General features: G+C 42.6%; 1 protein-coding gene across 1 annotated transcript; it reads left to right on the top strand.

The window, feature by feature from the left end:
* Nucleotides 1-4,980: 4,980 nt before the first annotated feature.
* Nucleotides 4,981-23,941, top strand: LOC143136601 (stimulated by retinoic acid gene 8 protein homolog). The gene is made up of 8 exons (XM_076297308.1): nucleotides 4,981-5,175; nucleotides 7,074-7,149; nucleotides 8,159-8,240; nucleotides 8,742-8,930; nucleotides 14,640-14,925; nucleotides 16,414-16,475; nucleotides 22,255-22,366; nucleotides 23,855-23,941. The coding sequence occupies exons 1-8, from the start codon at nucleotides 4,981-4,983 to the stop codon at nucleotides 23,939-23,941; spliced, it is 1,089 nt and encodes a 362-aa protein (XP_076153423.1).
* Nucleotides 23,942-25,239: the final 1,298 nt, after the last annotated feature.

Below are 25,239 nucleotides of genomic sequence, written 5' to 3'. Positions count from 1 at the left end.
GTGTCTGTGTGTGTGTGTTTTTGGCAGGCTGTGAATTGAATCTTCACACACACACACACACACAGTCAAACTTTCATTTAGTGTAGGAGTATGGTCTGCATTAATGGGCTGTTACTATTCTCAGACAGATACAAACCCCCCAAAGAGCTGTCCATCGACTGCATCACCCACAATCAATGTAAACATCAAGCTCTTTGGTGTGTTCCAATCCACACACTATTGTGATGACATAGAAATCGGAGAGGCCACAAGAGACAGGAGTGTGACATGACCAACAGAGGGCGCAACTGAGCAACCAGTAGGACACAGTAAACTTGAGGAAGGGTAGTGTGTGAAAATGATGAGTTAAGGAAGTGCATCAATCAAGTCATGACTGATAGAGCTGTATGTGGCATATTAGGCCAACTACTTCGCCCTTCTCTGTTGGGGATTTGTATGGGAGATCAAAGCTTTGATCCTTTCAAGATACATACAAAGGGAAGAGGAAAGGGCACTATACAGAAACTTGCTTAGACAAGGCTACAGCCACAGAATATTTCATTTACGTGATTGCACTTGGAGAGATAACATTATTTTAAATGTACAGAAAATATACTGTAGAACAGTGGTTCTTAAACTTTTTGTCTGGCGACCCCACAAAAAACATGGACCAAGTCTCATGACCCCCTTCTCTTTAACCAGTGGAATTTGGTTTTGAAATGTTGCGAGATGGGCATTGGAAGCAGAGTCAGAAAATGTGGCAGCCTTTGACTAAAACCCTTTAGAAAAATGTCTTTAATCATTAATGTAAATCATTTCGCGACCCCTCCAATATTTTTGACGACCCCCAGTTTAAGAACCACTGTGGAAAGACGGGATCGAATGGCATGTGTGAGTCAGCGCTGTGCTATTGTATAACCTGACTGAAAACGCAAATTGTATGACCTGACTTCGCTACCCTTAAGAGAAGCCAAAGGCTGAGGACACTGCTCTGACTCCTTTAGTTACAGTATAGTCATATCTTTATTTTCATTATTTTTTAATTATTGTGTTGCTGCTCTTCTGAGAGTAGAGTATAACAAGCCATGATATTTATTTGTCATTTAAATTATTTTAGAATAACTTGGCTTATATACGGGGATTGCTGAGCAAACTTTTTTTTTTATAATTTTCTCTATATCCACCTCTCTCCCTCTTTCTTCTTACCTTTGACTCTCTCTCTCTCTCTCTCTCTCTCTCTCTCTCTCTCTCCCACACAGACTCCGTTAACAGAGGAACAGAGCAGAATCGCTGCCATCTGACCACGAGGACATCTCTCTTCCACGTCAGGAGCGCCATATCCCAGCGCCACCCTTTCAAGAAATCCACAACAACAAACAAAAACAAACAAACAAACAAAACAAACACAAAAACAAAAAAAAATACTGTGCCTTCAATCAACCCCAGCAGTGCTACACTGTTCTGACCTGCACCTACAAAATCCCACAGGTGGAGGAGAAAGACAACTAAAAATGCACCACCTTGCCCTATGGACGAACTACAGATGTTTGTGGATGGCAGAGGTTCAAGCTCGCCCCTCTCTACGGACTAAAACACAAGGGCATGTCTTATGTGAAGTTCTGTTTCTTTTAACCCCCTGTGTTGAGAAACGTTGAATATTAATACAATGTGCTAGTGATTTGCTTCATATTGGAAGAAATCCCTATCTGTGCAATATCAGTTGATATATTTCTGTGTGAAGCCGTAATGTGGAAGTAGACTTTTTCTGGATGAGTTTTTCGGCTCAGTCTGTTTATTTTTTTAAATACTGTCCTCCTGATCTCTATTTTTCTAAAAAAAAAGATGAATATATAGTAAATATAAATATAAATACATATATATAAGATGATATTCTTTACCGGTGGAGTGGGCATGTGTCCCTAAGCACAAGGGAGGCCAGCCATTTGGTTTTTAGACAGTGGACTTTTAGACTTAAAAAAGAGCCTCCCTCTATTTAAGGGCCAAAGCCATAGCCTGCAACTGTACTCGTCAGGTTTTGTTTGGTAAGGAGCACACAAAGATACCCATTATGACCTGCTGAAAAGACTGTGTGTGTGTGTGTGTGTGTGTGTGTGTTTGTGCGAGCGCCTGCGTCTGTGTGTGTCCTCGCTTACTCCGAAGATCTTACAGTCAAAACAAAAGTAAGATGGAGGTGTTGGTGTGTTTATTGTGTGAAGTTTTGGTTTCCTACATCAGATGAATTGATTTTACTGACGTAGCTAGCCATTCTCTACCTAATTGTGGCCTGTTCTTGCTGAACGTCGAGTTCTTTTGTACTCCCCTCTGCATATCAATACATTACTTGGTGTGTGAACACATATGAGCATGTGTTTGCTGGGTGGGTTGTGTTGGTAATCAAGACCTTCTTTAACTGCAATTTTGTGACTATGTGGAACCTGTATCCTTTAAGCTGCTACCTTGTACTGTGTTGTCTGGATATATCCAGCGTTATTCCTGAAAATTTATTATCCTTGAACAATCAACTCATTCAATACCTCGCATATAATGTTATATTAACAATTTAGAGGTAACTTGTTATTTGTACTGTATTTTGTCATTGGTTGATATGATGTTAGCTTAAGTCACTAAATCTCCCTGTGCCCCTTCCCCAAACCCTAAACAGGATTCGATTTATTTATTTGCAGTTCAATACTATACTATTCTGTTAAGTACTGTTGAATAAAGCTGACAGATTCAGGGTAGATTTAGCTAGATGCTAAATGTAATTCAGCACAATGTCATACAATGTATTCAGTTACAAATTATCAGGGTTTAGCCATTTCATGAATTTGCTAATTAATTTGGCACAAAGTACTGACAACCCATGTCACTCACTAACAAGTGTGAAGGGGAGTGCAGTATCATATGTGTCTATGTGTAAATTCAGATTCTCAGAGAGTCTTAGATTTGTTTTATTTTTCAGGGTTAGACTCACTGCCAGAAATGGTAGAATCATGGAACCAGTTATAAGTGCATTCTCCAGCAGAGGGCAAATCATCATAAGGAAAATGTAATAAATATGTTATTATTCATTGCACTTATGTTCATTTTAATCTGAATTCCACACAAATACCATGTTACAGTGAGGGCAGTCTGCTATGGACTCACTCATAGATGAAATCAGAGCACTTACTTTAGGCCTAAGAGTTTCACCTCCACAGCACAATATCTTCAGTCATAGTGTATGCTTCATGATGCCTGTGAACACATACAACATACGACTATACATTTGTTTTTATTGAAGTTGAGTTATGAACCTGAGATCTGAACAGATCTGAAAGTATCTGAACAGCAAAGCTGAGTATTCAGAACACAGGCTGTTTCAATGTCCACAGACACTGACAATAACAAAAATGTTCATCAAAAAAAAAAATATATATATACATATATATATATATATATATATATATTTTTTTTTTTTTTTTTTTTTTAAAGCACTTAATCTAGGTCCTACAAAAGGACATACAGTGAAGCTGTTGTTTTTTTAAACCACATTATTACATGCACACAATATCACATATTATTGCAGAGGTCCCAACCATCCCACCTCAGTTAACTGGTTATTGGACTCTTCCTCAAACCAGTCTGTTTTTTGTGTTGTTCCATTATCCTCCCATGCATCCTACTTTCCTTAATGACTGTCCACCTCATGCTCACCCCCAAAATGAAGCTGCCAAATCGGTTTTGAAGCCACATTTTATGATGTTCTCTCTATCTATACTGTACGTCTGCTGAAGTGTTTTTACATGTAAAACATCATCCCTTTAAATGTTACATTGTGTTTTTAAAGAAGAGAAAATATCAATCCTGTTTGTTAAATTGTTGATAGCTCCAGAGATTCATGACAGTTATAAAAAAATAAAATGATTATAACATTTTGTGTTTATGAATACTGGGCTACATTGCATGCAGACTACTGAAGACATGCAGGATTCAAAGCTGAGGCAAACCAGCAGAGGGCGACACAGTACATGCAATAACAGAATTTGTCCAGAGAATATCTAATAGCCTAAGTAGACGGGCTCTTGTGTGTCTTTTTCTTTCTTTTTAAATAAATACAAATTGTATTAATAAACTGGTCTGACACACTGTCGGCCAAGAGTTAGCTCGATGTTCGTATTCAAGTTTAAAATGGAATATAACTGCTTATTTGTTGCATTATCTAACAGCTTTAAGATCATTTATGGTATTTTATCTATTTCCTTCTAAAAGCTGAGGAAGCTGAAATAATAATCAATCAATCAACCAATTATTCAAAGATTGCAGAGAGTGATAGTAGTTTTGAAGCCTGCTGGTCAAGTCACTCAAATGTGTAAACCATGGACTGAAAAGGTGAGACGTGTTATGGACAATAAACCAACCAATCGGAGTTGAGCGAACCCTTATATCACATGACATTGTGAAATGTGCCAAATATCTTGTGTCTGGGATTACCAGGTTATTTTCATAAAGTTATGGTAACTAAATTTGTATTCATACTGATGGAATGCATAACGTTTTGAGCAGCAGTTCCTTGAATATGTATTTATGTTGGTCACTATTGTGTTAAGTATTTTGAAATATTTATTGTGCATAATAATATTAGCTACTGGTTTAGCGCCAAAACAACAGTAGGCTAACGTTACCTAATCTACAGCTTTATCTCGTGCTAGCAGGCAAGTTTATGTCTATTGAGAATAATGTTGATCAATTAACTTAGATGACTTTACGACTGTAATGTAAAGCTAAATATGTTAACCTTACCATTTAATTTGTGTTTGCTAAAAAAAAAGATAAGTTACTGCCACGATTGTGGTACATGCTATCTGCCCCTTTCATTATGCTAACTATGTCTCTTGAAAATTAGCATACCGAGTTGACTTGCATAGTATTAGTTGAGTTAGCTTGCTGGATATTTGTACGGCAGGTGTGCATCTTAAATTCCTGGTTATACACCATTATCTTTCTAATAATGTAGAAACAATGACGAGCAGAAAAACAATGAACATCAGAGATACAGAGCTCACTTCATATGGTCTGGAAAAGAAGGTCGAGGTGGATGAACATCAAAAACAACGAAGACGGGCTCTCCAAGCACGTCATCGAGCCACCTTAGCTAGTCTCTTCGATTCTTTAAAAACGGTCGTCTGTCCAGGCAGCAAGAAAACTCCTGCAAAGGTAACTACCGTGGATTTTTAAATATCCAATGCCCATCATTTTAAGCATGTATGTAGGCCTACGACTCTTACCTTTCAATAAACGGAAGTGGAGAGCGCTAAAGAGTGTTTTCTTGAGGACCCTGGACCAGTTGTTTCTTTTTGCCGTCTTTGACTTTACTGAGGATTGGAGTGTATTGTGCTTTAAAATAAACATCACAGTTTTACACTCTTTTACACTTGAGTATATAGACAGTGGTGGACATTACTTGAGTACATTTACTCAATTACTGTACTTAAGTCACTTTTTCATGTATCTGTACTTTACTTGAGTATTTAAATTTTGTTAAACTTTTTACTTTTACTCCACTACATTTTGTTACAGCTGAAGTACAGCTGAAGTTTCTTTTGGAAAAAAGACTGTCCAAATACATGTGTACTTACATGTATATTTTCTATTAAGCGCTATTAGGCTTTAAATAATGGTGTTGCCTAACCTATGTTATTGTCATATCCACTATTTACTGTACCTTGTTGACCCCTTTTCTCAATATTGATGTTACCATAACTAGCCTCTTGACGCCATCGAGCAAATGATAGACAATCTGACACTATCAAACACAAAAGGGAACATTTTGATTTGGTCCGAAAGTGTAATTCATTCAAAAAAGAAAATTATCTAAGTTAAGATATCACATTAGTTTGTTTTAGTTCTTTCTACATACAACAATTATTAGCTGAGTTTGTCCTTGAATGGAGGAGAAAGGCTCAATGAATTCCTATGTCTGTGCCGAATCATTTCAACAATAGTAAATGCAACTGTATTAGTCATAATACAATTCAGGACTTTTGATATTTAAGTACATTTGAAGGCAAGTACTTTTGTACTTCCACTCAAGTGGAAATGTAAAAAGAGGACTTTTACTTTTACTGGAGTAACATTTGACCATGTGTATCTCTACTTTCACTCAAGTACAGGATTTGTGTACTTCGTCCACCACTGTATATAGATCACATAAAGGTGATATTAATTGGACTCTATCCCCACACCTTGAATAGTCTACTAATAAACCAAAAGCTAAGTTTAACAAATCAATTAGGCCTATATTGGTGGGCCTTATTGTAGCTACGAGGGTCATTGCAAGGTATTTTTTGGTGTGTAATGAAAATGTGTGCTCCTTTTACTACATTGTGTGCATGTTTTACTAACTGGTTAATTTTACTAAATTGTGCATAGTGTGCACAATTGACTAAATGGTGTGCACTTGTCCCCGCCCACCTACAATATGGATGTTTCCAGGCTACACACAATTAAGTAAAACGTGTGCACGATATAGTAAAATGTGTGCACGATTTACTAAATTGAGCGCCCACAATCTAATAAAATGATATCGCAATTTAGTAAAACGAGTGCGCTATGTAGTAAAACGAGTGCGCTATGTAGTAAAACGAGTGCGCTATGTAGTAAAACGAGCACACAATATACTACATTCTGCACACAATCTAGTACAATTTAGAAAAATGACAGCACAATTTGCTACAATGAGCACACATTCTCTACAACAATTTCTTGCAAGGACACCTCCCGGGCTCCGTAGTTTTTTCCGCCGTTTTCCATACCTTTAATGCTGAGGTCATGAAAGAATGCACAAAATATGCATTGCTTGATGTATGAATAAATATGCATCGCTTGATGTATTGCTTGATGACAAAATATTACTTGATGTCTCTTACTACTGTCATTCTTCAGGAGCAATGGATCTCAGATTTCCATCAGTGTGATGAAAAAACAATATGTTTGAGTTTAAACATGCTACATTATGATATAGCATAAAATTATATTATCATTAGTGAGATCTATGTAAAACCTGTGTTATGTCTCTTGATTACTTCTTAAAGCTGTGATTTCCTGTCTTTCAGTGGAAGATTCTGGATCATGCCAAAGGATACCTCAAAGAGAAGGAGACTTGCCTCAGCTATTTGCTCTCATTGAAACGTTAGTATCCATGCTGGACTGGATATACAGCCACATTGATTATTTTGCAACATATTTACAAAATCCGCCCACAACATCATACCCACTACTTTTCTGTCCGCTAATGAGTAGCTCAGTGATTCAGTTTGTGGCTGACCTTATCCTGCATAGATAAGTCATGAATCTGCTTTATTCACACTAATGATATATTGCCTGATCTTGTGCAGTTAATTTGTGAATCTGCTGAATTCACATTTACACATGCAGCCACGTTATTGTAATTTGCCCAAGGGTAACATTGTCTGGAGTCTAATAGCTGAATAATTATTATTATTGCATAGTAGCATATTGCATATTATTATTGCATAGTAGTTTATATATATATATATATATATATATATTTATATATATATATATATATATATATATATATATATATATATATATATATATATATATATATATATATATATTATATGTACATTACCAGTGAAAAGTTTGGAGACACTTAGAAAGTTCCATTCCACTCCATTATAGACAGAATACTAGCTGAGATTTGCATTGTTTTTTTACTCGGGGCAGCAGTTTTCAGATGACATTATGTGTTTACATAATTGCAAAAGAGTTCTCCAATGTTTTCTCAGGCGTTTAAAATTATATCAGATTAGTAAACTGAATGTGCCTTTGCAACATTGGAGGAATGGGTGCTGATAATGGACAATGTAGATATTGCATTAAAGATCAGCCATTTCTTTCTACAACAGTCGAGAACCCTTTTACAATTATATAAGCACATAATGTAATCTGAAAACTGCTGCCCTGATTAAAAATACAATGCAAATGATCTCAGCTGGTATTCTGTCTATAATGGAGTGGAATGGAAATTTCAAAGTTTTTCTAAACTTTTGACTGGTATGTGTAGTATATAAATGGTATATCAATGTGTTCAAGGGTATTTTAAATTGTTATTTTTGAACAGACCCTGAAATATACAGCACTAACGTTTTTGGTTATTTATATGTATTACAAGGGTCTTACCTGGAGAGAGAGGAAGGGCCCAACTCTTTGGAGGAAGTGCAAGAGCATTTCCGAAGGCTCTGCTCCAATTGCGTGTAAGCACTTTGTAATAACAGTGCTGCACCACCAGATGGCAGCATATCTTCATGGTAGACTTGTAGCCCCCTCCTGAATAATGTTTGCACTTTGAAGGTACCATCACTGTGATGGGTTTGTCTGCTTCTGTATGGTAGTCTGTGTCCTCATGAAGCCGAGGATTTCCTGGGTTTCAGTGAAGACGCATAAGTGATGCCATATCGTAGGAAATAAAGTCATAGTCTTATCTTCCATGATGTATTCTTAACACGTTTATTCTTGCATGAATGCTTGTGTTTAATATTTATTTTCCTCCGCGTCTTGCCCTTTCTTCCCTTCTTTCCTTCTGTTTTATTTTCTTTCTTGTTCCTCCATTCTCCACTCTTTCACCCATTTGTCTGTTTCTTTTCCACCATTCCCCCATCTCCTGACCTATCTCTCTCTCTCTATCCCTCCCTTTTCCCCTTCCCCTATCTCCTACTTCCATCTCTCCATCTCTCTCCTCCCTGTCCCTCTCTCAGCCTGGAGCCCTCCAGTAGGCGAGGCCGGTACCGGTGCTCAGTGTTGCCCAACGTGGAGGAGGAGGAGGAGGAGGAGGAGGAGGCCCTGGAGGAAAGCAGCAGTGAGATCTCCCCTGACGACCCCACGGATGAGACGCCCTTCTCCCAGTCCTCGAGCCTTTCCGCCTCCAACATCCAGGAGTTTGAAGGGTGGGTTCATCTCAAGGAGCTGCATCCCATTGATTTCTGGAGATCAGTGTTGCATTTAGCCTCTTGTTATTATTCCACTGCTTGGTTAAATTTCCCATTGTCCTACGTAATTATGACCGCCTCGCAGCGAAGCGGCGGTCATATAGGTTTAGTCATATATTTTTTTTATTATTATTTATTTATGTCCAAATTTCCGTCAAGGATTCCCGGGACACTGAAAGACCGGGGTACACGAAACTTGGTGGGCATGTAACCCCACATGGATAGCATGGAACCATCGTTTTTCGTTTTGATCTGTAGCCCCCCCGCTGGACTGGACCCCCGAAAGGAGGGTAGGGCAGACACAGTTTTCTGTGAATATCTGGAGAACCGTAGGGTTTAGGAGGACCATTTTTTTTTGTATGTTTGCCTCCAGGGGTCATGTTAACCCATTCCATGTGCACACATGTGCATAAACAGATACACGCGCACACACATACATTCACAGTAATCATACGTATGACACATACTCACACAGTAGACATATGTACGCATTAAGGGTGTCACGATTTCCAAGACGCACAAACACACATGCACGTGCTGAACTGCAGCGTCAACACTCCTCTAATTTTAGGCTGCAGCCAGTTAAAATATAGGCCTACACATCAACCTACCGAAATCAAAGCCCCTCTTGCTACTTTGAAATCACCGGTGTGGAAGTATTTGTTCATTCACGTCAATTAAAACTAACTTAGCCTACTCAACTTCGCAAGTGAAAAGATGGTCTAATTACAGTCCAAAGTTACTTTAAGGCTTAAAATGCACATTTATAAGTACATATTCCATGAACACTAACCTTGGGTCTCTTCGGAGTGTGCTGAAACAATCAAATTAACATTCTGTGTAGTTTCATTTTACTATGTTCACGTCTCTGTTTTAGCCTAAAGTTAGTTCTGTTTACATTACAACCTCGCGGTTGGAACAGTTTCAAAGCGGTTTCAAAATAAAAGCCCCCCGAAAAAGAAAAGGAAAAGGCCAAAAAGAGTAAATAACATATAAGGAATGCATTAATAGTAATATTTAAAAAAGATCGAAAATCGAATCGAATCGTGACTTAAAAATCGAAAATTACATCGAATCGAGGATTTGGAGAATCGTGACACCCCTAGTACGGATGCATGCACATGCACAAACACACATACGCAGGCAAACACACAAGCACGCACACACACACACACACACACACACACCCACACACATAAACGTGTACACGCACACATGCACACAATTCAAGAATTTCTCAGAATTATGAACAGGCAAGATGGGGGTGGGGTTGTATAAAATTAATTTTACATGTGAAATCTATGAACTAATCATGTTTTGGTACTTGTTGTCTAGCACAGGGGTCCCCAACCTTTTATGTACCATGGACCGATTTGATTCCAATTTTTTTTTTCACGGACCGGCGGGGGGGGGGGGGGGTGGTTCAATGTTCCATATGTGTTGTGCATGCATTACTTGAAAAGAACTAGCTCCAGTTATGTATGAACAGTGAAGGTAACAAACTCTTAAACATGTGAAAAACGTGAACTTTAAGAAGTGAAAATTGAACAATATGAACTATGAATATTTAACAACTCGGCCTCGCATAGATAGGCCTACGTGGTGGGAAATGCAGCAACGTTTTCAGCGCTTTTACGCCAATCTCGGGATATTCTGCTTTGGTTTTGATCCAAAAACCCGCCAGAGAGGTTTCCTCATACACACTCTTAAGACCACCGTCATTTGCAATTTCGATCAATTGCTCTTCCTCCTGCGCTGACAAGTAAGGACTATTCGGGATATTGACAAATGGGTTGCGGACCCACTCATTGGTTTGCCGTGGATCTTTGGAGGATGGGAAGTAACGCTCAAACTCATTTGAAAGCGCAACAAGGTGATCGCGCACCAGCTGCGAGAGAAAGGGCCCTGCCTCAGCCTCTCCCAAAACCCCCACTATGTTTGGAACATATCAAATACACCCCGGTCCACTCATCGTCCCCACAAATCAAGCTTGGCTTTAAATGCAACAACATTATCTGCCAGTTTAAAGTCGTCATTCTCCCCTGGAGTGACAGGTTGAGGTCATTAAACAACCCGAATATGTCACACAAGCGAGTTTTGACACCCAGTCCTCATCACTAAAATGTGCAGCTAACGGTGACTTTTTCTGTAAGAACTTCGTGTGACACTACCGTTCGCCAAGAACTGATCAAGTGAAGTGAGCTGACCTGAGGCTGCGCAGCGCTGAAGGCAATATGTAAAGTGTTGAAGGCGGGACAGACAGACAGACGTAAGTAAATAGACCTTGCAAAATGCAAACATGCGTGCAATCAAACAACTGCATATAGGCCTATGTCATGTAAAAACGTGACATTATTGCGAATTAAATTGAGTTTAGTTTGCATGCATTTTTTTTAAACTCATGTCGTAGGCTACGGCCCGGTTAGGAATGTCCTGCGGCCCGGCCCGGTGGTTGGGGACCGCTGGTCTAGCAGATACCAGTGAGAATTAAGTGTGGATAATGCAATTTAGTGAGACAGTTAGAATCATATAGGCCTTTCAGCGTGATTTCTTTTTGTGGAAAAAATGTGCTGGACTGGGCGGCCATATTTTGTACCGCTCTGCGGTACATCTAGTTTAGAACGTGCATTAACATATGTTATTTGGACATCTATGAAGTAGATCCATTGTTTTGGCCGTATCACACTTGTATATTAATTCGAGCTCGTTGTGAAGTTTAAAGGAACTGTCACGTATGTGTCAGATAAAAGTAGTTCTACAAACAAGACAGTTTTAGCGATTAAAACGTTTAAATTATAACAGGAAATTAACAAAACGCACGTGGCAACAGTGGAATAAGCGGGATAATGGACTCCACAGTGGTCTGTTAACAGAAAATAATGCACCTACGAGGTTTCGCTTCGCTGTGCGTCGGGCCGTATTACAACCTCGACTCATTATTTCCTGTTAACAGACCATCGTGCTGTCCATTGTCCCTTAGTTAGGTTGCGGGTTCATGTGAGAAGGCTGTCCCCTCCCCAGCATCCCATACAGGTGATTGTGGAGGATCAGTGTAGTGTTTTATACCCTTTTATTGACACCTTAGTACTTCCACGTGTGTCCTCTGTCATTGTGGCGTTGAGATAATGGAGTATGTCTTTTATTGTCGTTAATGCTAAGATGGTTAATTATAGTAATTGTGCTCAAGCTTTGTGCTCAAGCTAAAATATTTCCCAGGTGTTATGACAGGAGTAGGGAAATATGAAGCTGATATATCATTCAGATCACATTGCATATCAGATGGGCGTTATAATCAGGGATTTTGGCTGTGAAGTGAGATGTCGGCGCTGACGTATTATTTCTCACAGTCCAGATCTGTTGTCGTCTCACACAGCGTGGTAACAGCCCCATTTGTGCAGCGCGCCAAACACCTGTTGCCCCTGGTGTCCTCAGAAGTGGCTCAGAAAGGAGCGATTTCTGCTCAGAAAGGAGCAAATTCTGTCTTTTTTTTCCTGTTCGGGCCACTCTTACCTGAGTTATCGTTGTTGTCCGCCGAGAGCACAGCCGTTAGCCCTGAGAGGCTGCTCAAGGGCTCTTTGTTTTCCGAGCCAGCCGCTCCCAAGCTCTTGGCACACCTGGCAGCGCTTGGCCAATGGAGGGTATCTGCGTCTCTTCCCCATCTGCCCAAATGTTCTTCAGAGTGCAGGAGAGAATGATTTAGTCACTCCTCCGAACCACTCGCTCTTGATTGCTCTTATTAAAAGACGGCCGAGTACAGATGTGCGTCGGGCGATGCCAACGAAACACTCGCCCGCTTCGTAGCCCCCCCCCCCCCCCCCCCCCACATCGGGACCTCACAGGGGGGAATTAAAGTCTACCTCAAAACGTCACACGGTGTTGCATTGTATTAATCACCGCCTTGGCACACAAACGCTGCACCATCTTCCCAACGCTCACCTTGGCAGAAGAATTGCGGGGGGGGAAGTTTGGTCGGCAGCGCTCTGCCAAAAGACTGCCTCGCCTCAAAATGGCCCCGTGCACTTCCAACTTCTTCTCTCGCTGCCACTTCCCCAGTCTTATCGAGAGCTGTCGAAAGTCATCTGGAAATTGGTCGTTCTCCCCGAGGGACACTCTTCCGCCTGCATGCATCCGGTTTCTGCGCCTATAAGCTTGTGAGCCCCGCGCCCACATAGACCTGCTCCGTGTGATATCAAATATATTCAGTGATTCCTGATTCTCAAATTATTCAACAGCTGTACAGTTTTGTTTTGACCTGGAGGTACTGACTTACTTTTTGCGCTTCCCTGGCTTCAACCATCTAAAATGTATGGGCAGACAAAATGTATGTCTGAATAAATGTATAAATCTAATCCTTATGTTAAATTAATGATGTCTGTTGAGTGTATTGTACATTTCTTGTCTTGTGTTTTTCCTGACCTGAAGATATTGCCGTTACTTGTACCCCTACACTTTCAGCCATATGTAGCCACATATATATTAATGAATCAAGCTTCTACGTTACATTCATGTTTAGATGTGTGTACATTTTTAGTAGCTTCTCCTCTTGATGTCTGGTCGTCCTTAGGTGCTGGGTAGGAGCTGTGATTTCTACTGAAGCTGCTGGTGCACATCCAGCTGAAATGTATATGATTTTACTGCCAGGGAGTGTGTCGAAATATCTATATGAATCGAGTTCTCGTGTTGAATTAATTCTTGAAGGTACTGTACATTTCAAATTGATTTCAGGGGTGCATTTCCAGTTAAAATGTCTATAGCAGACATATATGTGCTTGTATATATATTTGTGGCAGGTACTTGTACTTCTGCTGTTGTGTTGCTTTGTGTGGCGGTGTTTGGAGCAGGTACTTGTACATCTGCTATGCTGATTGGTGTGTCTGTGTTTGGGTGCAGGTACTTGTACTTCTGTTACATGTATGCTGATTGGTGTGTCTGTGTTTGGGTGCAGGTACTTGTACATCTGTTACATGTATGCTGATTGGTGTGTCTGTGTTTGGGTGCAGGTACTTGCACATCTGCTATGCTGATTGGTGTGTCTGTGTTTGGGTGCAGGTACTTGCACATCTGCTATGCTGATTGGTGTGTCTGTTTGGGTGCAGGTACTTGCACATCTGCTATGCTGATTGGTGTGTCTCTGTTTGGGTGCAGGTACTTGCACATCTGCTATGCTGATTGGTGTGTCTGTTTGGGTGCAGGTACTTGTACATCTGCTATGCTGATTGGTGTGTCTGTGTTTGGGTGCAGGTACTTGCACATCTGCTATGCTGATTGGTGTGTCTGTGTTTGGGTGCAGGGACTTGCACATCTGCTATGCTGATTGGTGTGTTTGGGTGCAGGTACTTGCACATCTGCTATGCTGATTGGTGTGTTTGGGTGCAGGTACAGTACTTGCACATCTGCTATGCTGATTGGTGTGTCTGTGTTTGGGTGCAGGTACTTGCACATCTGCTATGCTGATTGGTGTGTCTGTTTGGGTGCAGGTACTTGCACATCTGCTATGCTGATTGGTGTGTCTCTGTTTGGGTGCAGGTACTTGCGCATCTGCTATGCTGATTGGTGTGTTTGGGTGCAGGTACTTGCACATCTGCTATGCTGATTGGTGTGTCTGTGTTTGGGTGCAGGTACTTGCACATCTGCTATGCTGATTGGTGTGTCTGTGTTTGGGTGCAGGTACTTGTACTTCTACCGGCAGACGCTAGAGCTGCTGGTGCGCAGCGGGGTGCTGGCCCCGGAGCAGACGGGTCTGGCCGTGGTGTCGGAGGCCATCTCGGGCCTGTGGAGCAACCTGCCGCCGGAGCGCCGCGCCGCCTTCCAGCAGTGCACCCTGGGAGCCAGCCCGTACGCCTGGATGGGCTGCTGCTTCCTGAAGGAGGCCCACGCCGAGGAGGACTGCTCCCAGGAGTCATCCCAGTTCCCCAGCCAGGAGGAGGCATCGCCGTCCTCCCTGCTGCAGGAGGTGAGCGTGAGACTGTGCTAGCTAGCCTTGTGAGTGTGTCACACCTGCTCTCATAAGGATGTGTGTGTGTGTGTGTGTGTGTGTGTGTGTGTGTGTGTGTGTGTGTGTGTGTGTGTGTGAGTAAGTATGTACATGCAAGTGTGCGTGAGCATCGATGTGCATGTAAGAACATATGCTTGTTTGTATGTGTGTGTTTGCATGAAAACACTGGGCATGGGTGTGTGTCTGTGTGTGTGTGTGTGTGTGTGTGTCTGTGTGTTTTTCTATGTGTGTGTATGAGTATGAGAACAGGGCCATGTTTTTGTGTGTGTGTGTGTGTCAGGGTGTGTGCAAAGGGCTCCCTCACCACAGCCAGAGGCAGCAGTGTCCATGTCTCCTGCACACACACACACACACACACACACACACACACACACACACACCCCACCCGACCTCGTCCTCCTCCTCCTTCTTCTCCTCCTCCTCCTCTCTCCCACTCCCTGTCCAGCCAGAGACAGCGCGGGGCTGTTTATCTCTGGCCAGAGGCGAGATGCCTTATCAGGCCGCGGCAGAGAGCAAAGAGCCACGCGCCCGCACAGCGCCCTTCGCCAGCCACCACTGGACGTGCCAGCAGCAGGACGCTCTCCGGACAGATGCCATCACTTAATCTGCCATGCTGCTGCGCGTGTGAGAGAGAGGGAGAGAGAGAGAGAGAGAGAGAGAGAGAAAAATAGAGAGAAAGAGAGAGAGAGAGAGAGAGGGAGCAAGAGAGGGATGGAGAGAGGAGACCTGGGAATAAGCCGTCCACCAGGAAATCTCTTTTCCACCACCTGTGCACAAGTAGGACGCTTGGATTGCTTGAGTTATTTATTTATTTTTTTGGTGTTATTGTTGTTGTTGTCATGTCGTCACCACCATTGTTTTTTTTTTGTGAGAGTGGAGGCAATGCCAGTTTTTTTAGGGGTTTTTAGGGGCATTTATGGACTGAAATTGGGTGCCAGGAACATGTCTAGCCAATCTTCAGAGGCCCAGAAAATACGTGTCTGAATAAGGCCCAAAATAGCTCACTATGTAAGCCCTGGAGGACAGCGCAGTGTATGCTCGTTTGAAAGTACTGGACAAAGGCATTGTTCTCATGTAAAGCACTGCACAGTCTAGGTGCATGAGAAAAATGGGGGAAGAGAAAGCCCTTAATGTTATTGGCTCCTGCCTCTTCATAGAATACAAAGCAACAGGTCTCTTTCTCTTGGCATCTTAATAAAGGATTAAGTACGGTCTTGGTGGATCTGGAATTAGGAACGGGGAATAATGAAAAGATAACTGTAACTAGTTCTATGTCAAAGACATGTCCAGGAATGAAACATGCAAGATTAAATGTAGCATTTTGTAATTGAGGTTTTCTGTAAAAAACAATCCCCTGGAGTGCTATGTATGTTGATAGCAGAGTAGAGTTTTTGTCTCATGTGCGTTTTGGGTTGCTGAGTGTGTTTTGTTTGTGTGGTTTATCAGGACCTGCTCCAGGATGCCTATGATGTGGTCAGGAAGGACATGGACTCCAGCTCCCAGGCCAGGTAACCTTCTGTCTCCATCAGCTTCACACACCCTCTTTCCCAGTTTGACATCTCGCCCACTATCATATCACTCCTCTGCTCCACTCTCCTGCTAACACTCTTAGACTGCTCTGTGACAGGTCTCAGAAAAGTCTGAAGTCTGTAAGGTTGACTGAAAGGTGTGAATTGGTTAGGTCTGGAATAGTAATGTGTGTAGACATTCTGGAATTAACTCACTTTTATTAAATAAATATGACTTTCTTTCTAGAAGTCTATGTTGGTTTTTTTATGGTAGGTCCAAAAATGAAATTAAATTTAAACTGAACGCAAAGTTCATAACATTCACTATTTGACTAAGACTATTTGAAACTCAACAGTCGGTCCAGGAGAGGAATTCTGTTTGATGAAGCGAGAGCAAGAACTCAGTCACCCCAATTATGATGTAACTCCACAGAAGAATGAATGCTTTGTGAGACTGCCACTGAAAAGTCTAGACAGTTGCTTCTGTTATTGTTTGAGTGGGCCTTCAAAACAGTGGTCCAAAAGCAGCAGCCTGTCCGCAGACAGCCTTTTCTGCTGGCAGCAGCTGGTGTATGGTTTCCCTTGTCAATGTGTACACAGGAGAGTTGTATATGCTATTGAAAATGTAAAAAAAAAAAAAAAAAGATGTGGATCAATTCACTGTCATGTAAGTTCGTCGTTTTTCTCTAGTCTTTACCGTCGGACTGGGCAGAAGTTTGCATGGGGACCAAAAAAAAAAGTTCAGAGTCCTCGGTTGAACCCCAAGGCGGCAAAGCCAGTGCTTGAGACATGAACGCGGGTGACGACTTCACGCGCCTGACTGTCAGTCAGCGTCAATGTCTGCCTCGCCGAGAGTGATGCCCCCATCCATTCCTAACATCTCCATCAGAAATGAATTGGTAGAGACAGAGACAGTCATGGCCATCATCTGAAGCCGCCCTAACTCCCGAGTCTGCGTCTCTCTCTTTCTTCTCACCAGCTTTGTCTCACACCTCCTCTCTCCACAGAACTCACACCTTCGCTCCTCTCTCTCTCTCTCTCTCTCTCTCTCTCAGGTCCTCACACACTCTCTCTCTCTCAGGTGCTCACACTCTCTCTCTCTCTCAGGTCCTCACGCTCTCTCTCTCTCAGGTGCTCACTCTCTCTCTCTCTCAGGTGCTCACTCTCTCTCTCTCTCAGGTCCTCACACTCTCTCTCTCTCTCAGGTCCTCACACTCTCTCTCTCTCTCAGGTGCTCACTCTCTCTCTCTCTCAGGTCCTCACACTCTCTCTCTCTCTCAGGTCCTCACACTCTCTCTCTCTCTCAGGTCCTCACACTCTCTCTCTCTCTCAGGTCCTCACACTCTCTCTCTCTCAGGTCCTCACACTCTCTCTCTCTCTCTCTCAGGTCCTCACACTCTCTCTCTCTCAGGTCCTCACACTCTCTCTCTCTCTCTCTCTCTCTCAGGTCCTCACACTCTCTCTCTCTCAGGTCCTCACACTCTCTCTCTCTCTCTCTCAGGTCCTCACACTCTCTCTCTCTCAGGTCCTCACACTCTCTCTCTCTCTCTCTCAGGTCCTCACTCTCTCTCTCTCAGGTGCTCACTCTCTCTCTCTCTCAGGTCCTCACTCTCTCTCTCTCAGGTCCTCACTCTCTCTCTCTCAGGTCCTCACACTCTCTCTCTCTCTCAGGTCCTCACACTCTCTCTCTCTCTCAGGTGCTCACACTCTCTCACGCTCCAGTCTCTCTTCCTCACCCCACGTGACGAGAACATGTGTGCTGCTCTGCATGTTTGTTTCTGTGGTCCTGAGCCAGCCTTCTTTCCCCTCTCTTCTGTCTCCATCCCTTTGTGCACTCACTCAGTCCATGAGAAGATAGATAGATAGGTAGATAGATAGATAGGTAGATAGATAGATAGATAGATAGATAGATAGATAGATAGATAGATGGATAGGTAGATAGATAGATAGATGGATAGACAGACAGAGATTAAGATGGAACAGCCTTCCTCTCTCTACCTCACCCTTAGTAGTTGTGATTTCTCTGTCACAGCAGCATCGCAACCAGCACAGCTTCTCTCTTATGTCTCACTCTCTCTGTCTCCCTCACTCTCTCTCTCTCTCTCTCTTCCTCTCTCTCTGTCTCTGTCTTACTCCCTCTCTTTTGTGCCTCAGTCCCTCTCTCTCGCTCTTTCTCTCTCTCTTTCACTCCCTCTATCTCTGTCTCTCTCTCGCACACACACTCTCTGATGTGGTCTCCCCTCCCTCTCCTGCCCTCTCTCTCTCTCCCCCACATATACAGGTGTTTGCTGCTGTCCCTCTGCAACACACACACACACACACACACACACCTCTCGCCCCCTCTCTCTCCGTCCGCCACCCAGAGACGAATCACACTGAAAGTAATAGTAATCTCACAGGGCTGCTTGCTATTGCTATTGACAGGGAGGGACGGACAGAATAGATTTCTGCAAGAATGCGCAGACACTATCCATAATTTATGAGCTGTGACAGCAGCAAGTTATTTTTGAGCCACTAGTTTGCAAGTGTGAGAGTGAAGTGTGATCCTTTTACAACATTGGAAGGGTGTTTTATGAAAAGAAGAAAAAGAAGAAGAATATGTGGGTGTCACGGCAGTTTAAAACACTAAGGCTGCCCACTCACCTTCAGCTGAATTGCAAATGTGCAAACTCTGAGTTTGTAGTGGCATAAAAACACACACTGTGTCATCATACAGAGGTGTGTGTATGTGTGTGTGTGTGTGTGTGTGTGTGTGTGTGTGTATGTGTGAGTGCGAAGCTGCGAAGTTTGTATATTTGAAATGCTCATCTTCACAATAGACATGTGCGGACAGCTCTGCCTCGCTCGACCTTAACCTCGCTCTGCACCCGTCACCGTACGAAACAGCTTGCCCGCGCCGTGTAGCGTCGAGGTGGGGGGCGCTCAGGGCAGTGGGGGCTCATGCCTCATGCAAAACAGTAGAGAGGCTCTCACTCAAGCACGCCCCCAAAATGGACCCAGGAGGACGGACCCAGGAGTGTCATTTTGGACATCAGTTACTGAAAATGATCCATCTCTGAGTGTGTTTGTGTGTGCGTGTGTGTATGAGAGAGAGAGTGTGTGTGTGAGAGAGAGGGGGGGAGAGAGAGAGAGAGAGAGAGTGTGTGTTCATCAGTGAGGGAGGATGTGTGTGTGTGTGTGTGTGTGTGTGTATATGTGTGTTTATGTGAGTGTGTTTTTGTGTGTTTATATATGAGTGTGCGTATGTGTGTGTGTGCTATTCAGTGTCTTGCATGAGGGATGTTTGCTGAAGCACACCTTTGGGGATGGGGTGGTGTTGGAGGTGGTGTTTGTGGCGGTGGTGTTGGGGTGGGGGAGAGCGAGGCAGAGTGGGTGGAGGCGCTGTCCCGTAGGCACAGAGTGTCTCCTCACGTAGAGCTCTAATGGAGACTGTCTGCAGTGGCCCGATTGAAGCAATCAATCACCGTCAGATGCTTGGCTCCTTTAGGACCACAGCATGCCATGCACACACACACACACACATGCACACACACACGCACACGCACACACACACACACACACACACACACACACACACACAATCACACTCACACACTCACATGTACACACACACAAGGACATATACTTACACATGTATAAATACACTTACACATGCATGGACCCACCCTGTGTTCTTACTCTAGTGAACTTGTGAGTCATGAGGGGCTTACATAATCAGACAATCGTTACACATTCACAAACTCCTATAGTTACAGCAACACATATGCACACACACATTCCTATGCTCACCTGTAGGTATAGACCTTACACACACACTACCACATACAGAAATAACCATATGCATGTAAGCCATCATACAGTAGCCTGCAATTGTTTGCACAATCCTTCCTGGATTCCTTCTTTACACAAACACACCCGCACATGCATTAGGAAAGTTGATATAACATTAATGTGTACTTTCATAAAAATGCATGTAATTCCAAATGCATTCCAACTCAATACTCAATCCAATGCATTGAGTACATTAACTTTTGTGCTAGATGAAAAATCTAATTGTTTCCTTGAGCAAAAAAAATCAAGCTAAACAGCTGTCCAAAATGTATTTCCCATAGTGAATATTAATATAGTTACACAAAAAGTCCATTAATAGTTATTTTTTTCATACACTCAGTGAATGAAATAAAAACAAACCACACAAATTAATTACATTTAGGTCTGCTGTTTCCGATTGTTAGCACAAAATTAGCTAATAATCACATACTGTACAATAACTCTCTTTCCTGGACTCAATCTATGCAAACGTGGTTTGAAAAAAGCCAAGCGATGTCCTACCATTTAAAATGTTGGTAATTGCATTATTCAAATGCTTGTAACCTCCTAAAAGCTCCATTAGTCATTGTAATTGAAAGCACTAAGGGAAGCAGAGGCCGTAAGCGGCAGCACTCCAGTGGCCCATATTAAAAAGCTACTTCCTGCCATGCTAGGGTTTTAATACTGTACGTAGTCAATCGCACGTCACGCTGGACCTTTCAAGGACCGGGGTCGCTCAGGCCAGGTCAATGAATTATTCATGCTACGTCACAAAGTCCTCTCCAATTACACGTAGGCCCACACTGCAATTCCATGGAGGTGTAAAGAAATTCTAGCGTACGTTAGGCAGTCATTGGAATACTCTTTTTTTTTTTTTTTAAAGGTAAATTCAGGACACAACTAACTTCACCAACCTCTCTCTCTCTGTCTTTGTGAGTGTGTGTGTGTCTCTCTCTCTCTCTCGGCCAAGAGAAGCAAAAGAACAGCTTTTTTCTTCTTTTTTTTTATAAAAAAGAGCCACTTTAATTGGCCTCCTCCTTAGTTAAATAGCAGGCTGAAGATCCCTGAAGCCCATCACTAATTCACAGTGGTGTGGAACTGAAGTGAAGAGGGGCATTGGGAGAGAGGGCGAAAGGGGGCGTCATTAGGAGATGAATCTCCCCTAATTTGTCAAGGATCTCATTTTAATTGGCCGTCCAAACAAACGGCCAGGGAGCTTGCTACTTGGCCTGCCTTGCATCTCATGTCCTCCTTACACACACACAAACACACACACACACACGCACACAAACACACAAACACACACACACAAACACACACACAAACACACACTCACACACACAAACACACACACACACACACACACACACAGCTAGTGCTCAGCACAGGGCCCTTGCGATCGATACCCTGCTCAGCACTCACAGTGCCTGAAGCTAACGGCTAATCAGCAGGACGTGTGCAGGCAAGGGATTCATGGCTCTAGTCCTCCTCCCCGACGCCTATGCCACCCCCGCGCTACCCACTACCCATAATCCCTCTTGTCCCCTCTGCTGGCACAGGCGTGGATCTGAACAAAATGGGAATTGAAGCCACCTGTCTTTTTAAGAGGATTCACCGAGAAACTTGCACACACACACACACACTCTGCAGTTCGCTCTCTCTGCAGCTCTGCAGAAAAATTGCAAATGTATACCCGTTCTTTCCTTTCCAAAAATGTATTCAGTGTTTGTACTAACAGTAGCAGTAGTCATGCATTGCATTGCAGGCAGAGGAGAGAGAGAGTCAAAATTAAAATCCTAGGCGGAATTATAAAATAAATAAATAAAAACCTGGTTTACCTGGTTAATTAATCCCTTTGCTGCATGACGTTGATGCGTTGAGTGTGTACTCTACTGTATGCTGAGAGTAGTAGAATGATGTGGTGCTCTGTGTGCTGCACATAGTTAGAGCTGTGCATGTGTGTCCACAGCCCTGAGCCGCTGCAGTCATCTGGAGGAGATTTCGAGAGGCTGAGGGAGATCTACAAGGACATCATGGGTTTTGTCAAGGGCCACATGTCCACAGAGCTGGAGTTCACAGAGGTGGGTTTGCCATTTACTAGTAGACCACTTCAACAGTATATTACACAATAGGCCTACTCACTGAACCACCTTGCTTATTGTGTCAGAGGATATTTAAACTGGCATAGCTTGCATAGGCAGTGTAAGAAAAAAATAGGAAAGGTTTTCTCTTCTTCGGATTGATACAGCAAAGTGGTTTATTCCAGTGTAAAATGGTAGAAAGGTTCACAAAAGTTCACAAAGGTTCAACCTATACCTGCCCTCGGCATATTCTCTGGAGTTCTCTCTCCTTCGTCCTGTCTGGGTGAACTACTTTGTCCTGTCTCAATGAACTAACTAAAAGTTACCAACTCAAGTCATTATATGCTGGTCTCAATGCAAATTAATCTGGCTTCTACCCAGATAGCATTTTGTCCTATGTATATGATAATTCAGTTAACCTCACACCTTTGGCTGGGATGGTTTTCAATGGCTTACCCCCAAAACCCATTCTATGATCGTTGGTGTTTCACACCTCACCTGGCGCCAAACCGTTAAAACTTTATCTTGGTTGGGAAAAAGGATATCACTCATACAATTCGGCAGGATTAATTCCTTACAGCAGTGTTGCAGAAATGTTTGGATTTACAAGTTGGTTCAATATGGCAAACAACGCGGACCACTTGGGATAGTTTGCCCACCACCAGTAGTCCATACGCAGATGTGACTGCAGTGGTACATCTGTTATTTCTTATTATTTCCGAAACCTGGTCGTTGCGCCGCAGACTAACATGCACGTTGTAGCCCTACACTCATAGCAACACTGCTGGAGCCCACCAGCATTTCCCTGCAGCCTATCAGCGCTCTGTGTGTGTGTGTGTGTGTGTGCTCGTAGGAGTTTGAGAAGAGAGAGAGAGAGAGAGAGCACACAGCTCCCTGACAGCTCCAACACAGCCACAGTTCAACTTTTTGCAGCAGTCCATGCGATTCACCTGCGTCGCAAGCTGTGGGGCGGGGTGGTCCTTACAGATCATGTATCAACCTAGGACTGTTGCACCACTAGGAGTTGTAATTAATTTCAATTAAAAAGATGTTTTTGTGTTGTGGTCCCACAGTATGAGTCATTGCCACACGTGGTGTAATTATACCTGTTAATGTTCTTTCTGAACTATAAAAAAAGAGATAGAAAATATTACTTTAATATAAATAGTATCACCCCTGTGTAATATATGTAAGTGAGTAGTACTGCTGTTTATAGTGGTGCCTGAATACCTATGCTAAGTTAAGATGGTGAAAATCTAACCCTCGGCTGGCTAGGTTTAATAGAGATTGTATGCGTTCCATGGATACGCTGAAAAGCATGTAGTTTGCACTCACACAAAGAATGTACAACTATAAATACAGCGGACTGACAAAAATAAGTTGGTCTGTACACTCTGTAGATTGGAGTCGGAAATGTACAAAATATAATGCACACATTGAAAGCTGCCCCATACTTCACTTATTTAATTAACTCATTATATTTGTTAGGAACTGTGCATGACTGCAGAGTACCAGGAGCTTTTCCTCAAGTGCTCTGAGAGCTTTGGAGAACCGTTGTCGCCCCCGTTGCTGTGACCCCTCCAACCCTCTGGCTCATTCCCTCTACTTATCTGGTGGATGTTGATTTTTAAGAGCACTCGTTAATTGTGTTGTCGAACCCATCTAGATGATGTAGAAGTGCGGATTGTTTACAGGCTTTGTTTTTTGTTTTTGTTTTTAAAATATGTTGCCATGTTTTCAACTAAATCTTATATTATGATGTTTTCCTCAGTTGATGTGTTAGCATACTTATGGCAGCATATATGTTTTTTCTTAATAAATGCATAATTTTTTAACAAATATGAGTATTTGATTTATCTTCATGTGTAGTACTCAGGCAATTGGGAGTCTACTTATTCAATGAGCCATTTACAGTGTTATTCTAGTGTTATTTTAACGCTTGCAAAAAATTGCAAAGGTTATTTACAGTTAATGTCCATGATGAACTTGTCAACATCTCTGCACCTAAGTCTGTTAACAGAACATTGGCACTGTTAGGACGATTGCCAAATGTGTCAAAAACAAAAATATATTTGAAGCATCACTATGCGAGTTTTGGAGTAAGATTGCTACCTAAAAACCTACAATGTGGGCAGTCATGGCCTACTAATTAGGGCTTCGGGCTTGTAATCGAAGGGTTGCTGGTTCGATCCCGGACCAGTAGGAACGGCTGAAGTGCCTTTGAGCAAGGCACCTAACCCCTCACTGCTCCCCGAGCGCTGCTGTAGCAAGGCAGCTCACTGCTCCGGGTTAGTGGGCTTCACCTCACTGTGTGTTCACTAATTCATGGATGGGATAAATGCAGAGACCAAATTCCTTGTATACGCAAGTATACTTGGCCTAGAAACCTGATTTATATTTTACAAAACCTTGGAACCCCATTAGTTCACTGCTAGAAACATCCCAATTTGTGTCATTTAGCAATATATTCAACAATGTCATGCTTTGAAGGGTTTGCCTTCATTTTTGCAGTGTGTTTCAGAACACATAGTGCATACCCTGGATGGCTGCTGGCAATGACATGTTTGTTTGTCCTCCATATAACAATATGCCATTAAAATAAATTTGCAGACGATACCAAAAATAGTGTCCTAATAAAAGCATGCTTCAAAATTGGCAAATTGTTACATGGTGTTGCTCTAAGCTTTACTGATACAGTGTTGCAAACCTTGGGAATTTTTGGGAGTGAGAAGTGTTGGCGAGGTTTTTGGCCTGCAGTGAATAGTAGAGGTCTCAGCATGGGGACTGCCTGTAGTGAAGCTTCTGGTAGTGCTCACGTAACCACACACGCACACACGCACACACACACACACACACACACACACACACACACA

This window comes from Alosa pseudoharengus, unplaced genomic scaffold (assembly GCF_046254945.1).
Source record: "Alosa pseudoharengus isolate Yale_2024_CS ecotype anadromous, Long Island Sound unplaced genomic scaffold, YU_APseudo_1.1 YU_APseudo_1.1_scf_20, whole genome shotgun sequence".
NCBI lineage: Eukaryota > Metazoa > Chordata > Actinopteri > Clupeiformes > Clupeidae > Alosa > Alosa pseudoharengus.
This window is presented reverse-complemented; position numbering and strand designations above follow the sequence as displayed.

What these genes read in the sequence shown, in the direction of transcription:
- LOC143136601 (XM_076297308.1), top strand. Translation starts at nt 4,981, where the DNA reads ATGACGAGCAGAAAAACAATGAACATCAGAGATACAGAGCTCACTTCA. An exon ending in AGGCTCTGCTCCAATTGCGT is followed by an intron (nt 8,241 to 8,741) that starts GTAAGCACTTTG and finishes TCCCTCTCTCAG; the next exon opens with CCTGGAGCCCTCCAGTAGGC. An exon ending in CAGAGCTGGAGTTCACAGAG is followed by an intron (nt 22,367 to 23,854) that starts GTGGGTTTGCCA and finishes TATATTTGTTAG; the next exon opens with GAACTGTGCATGACTGCAGA.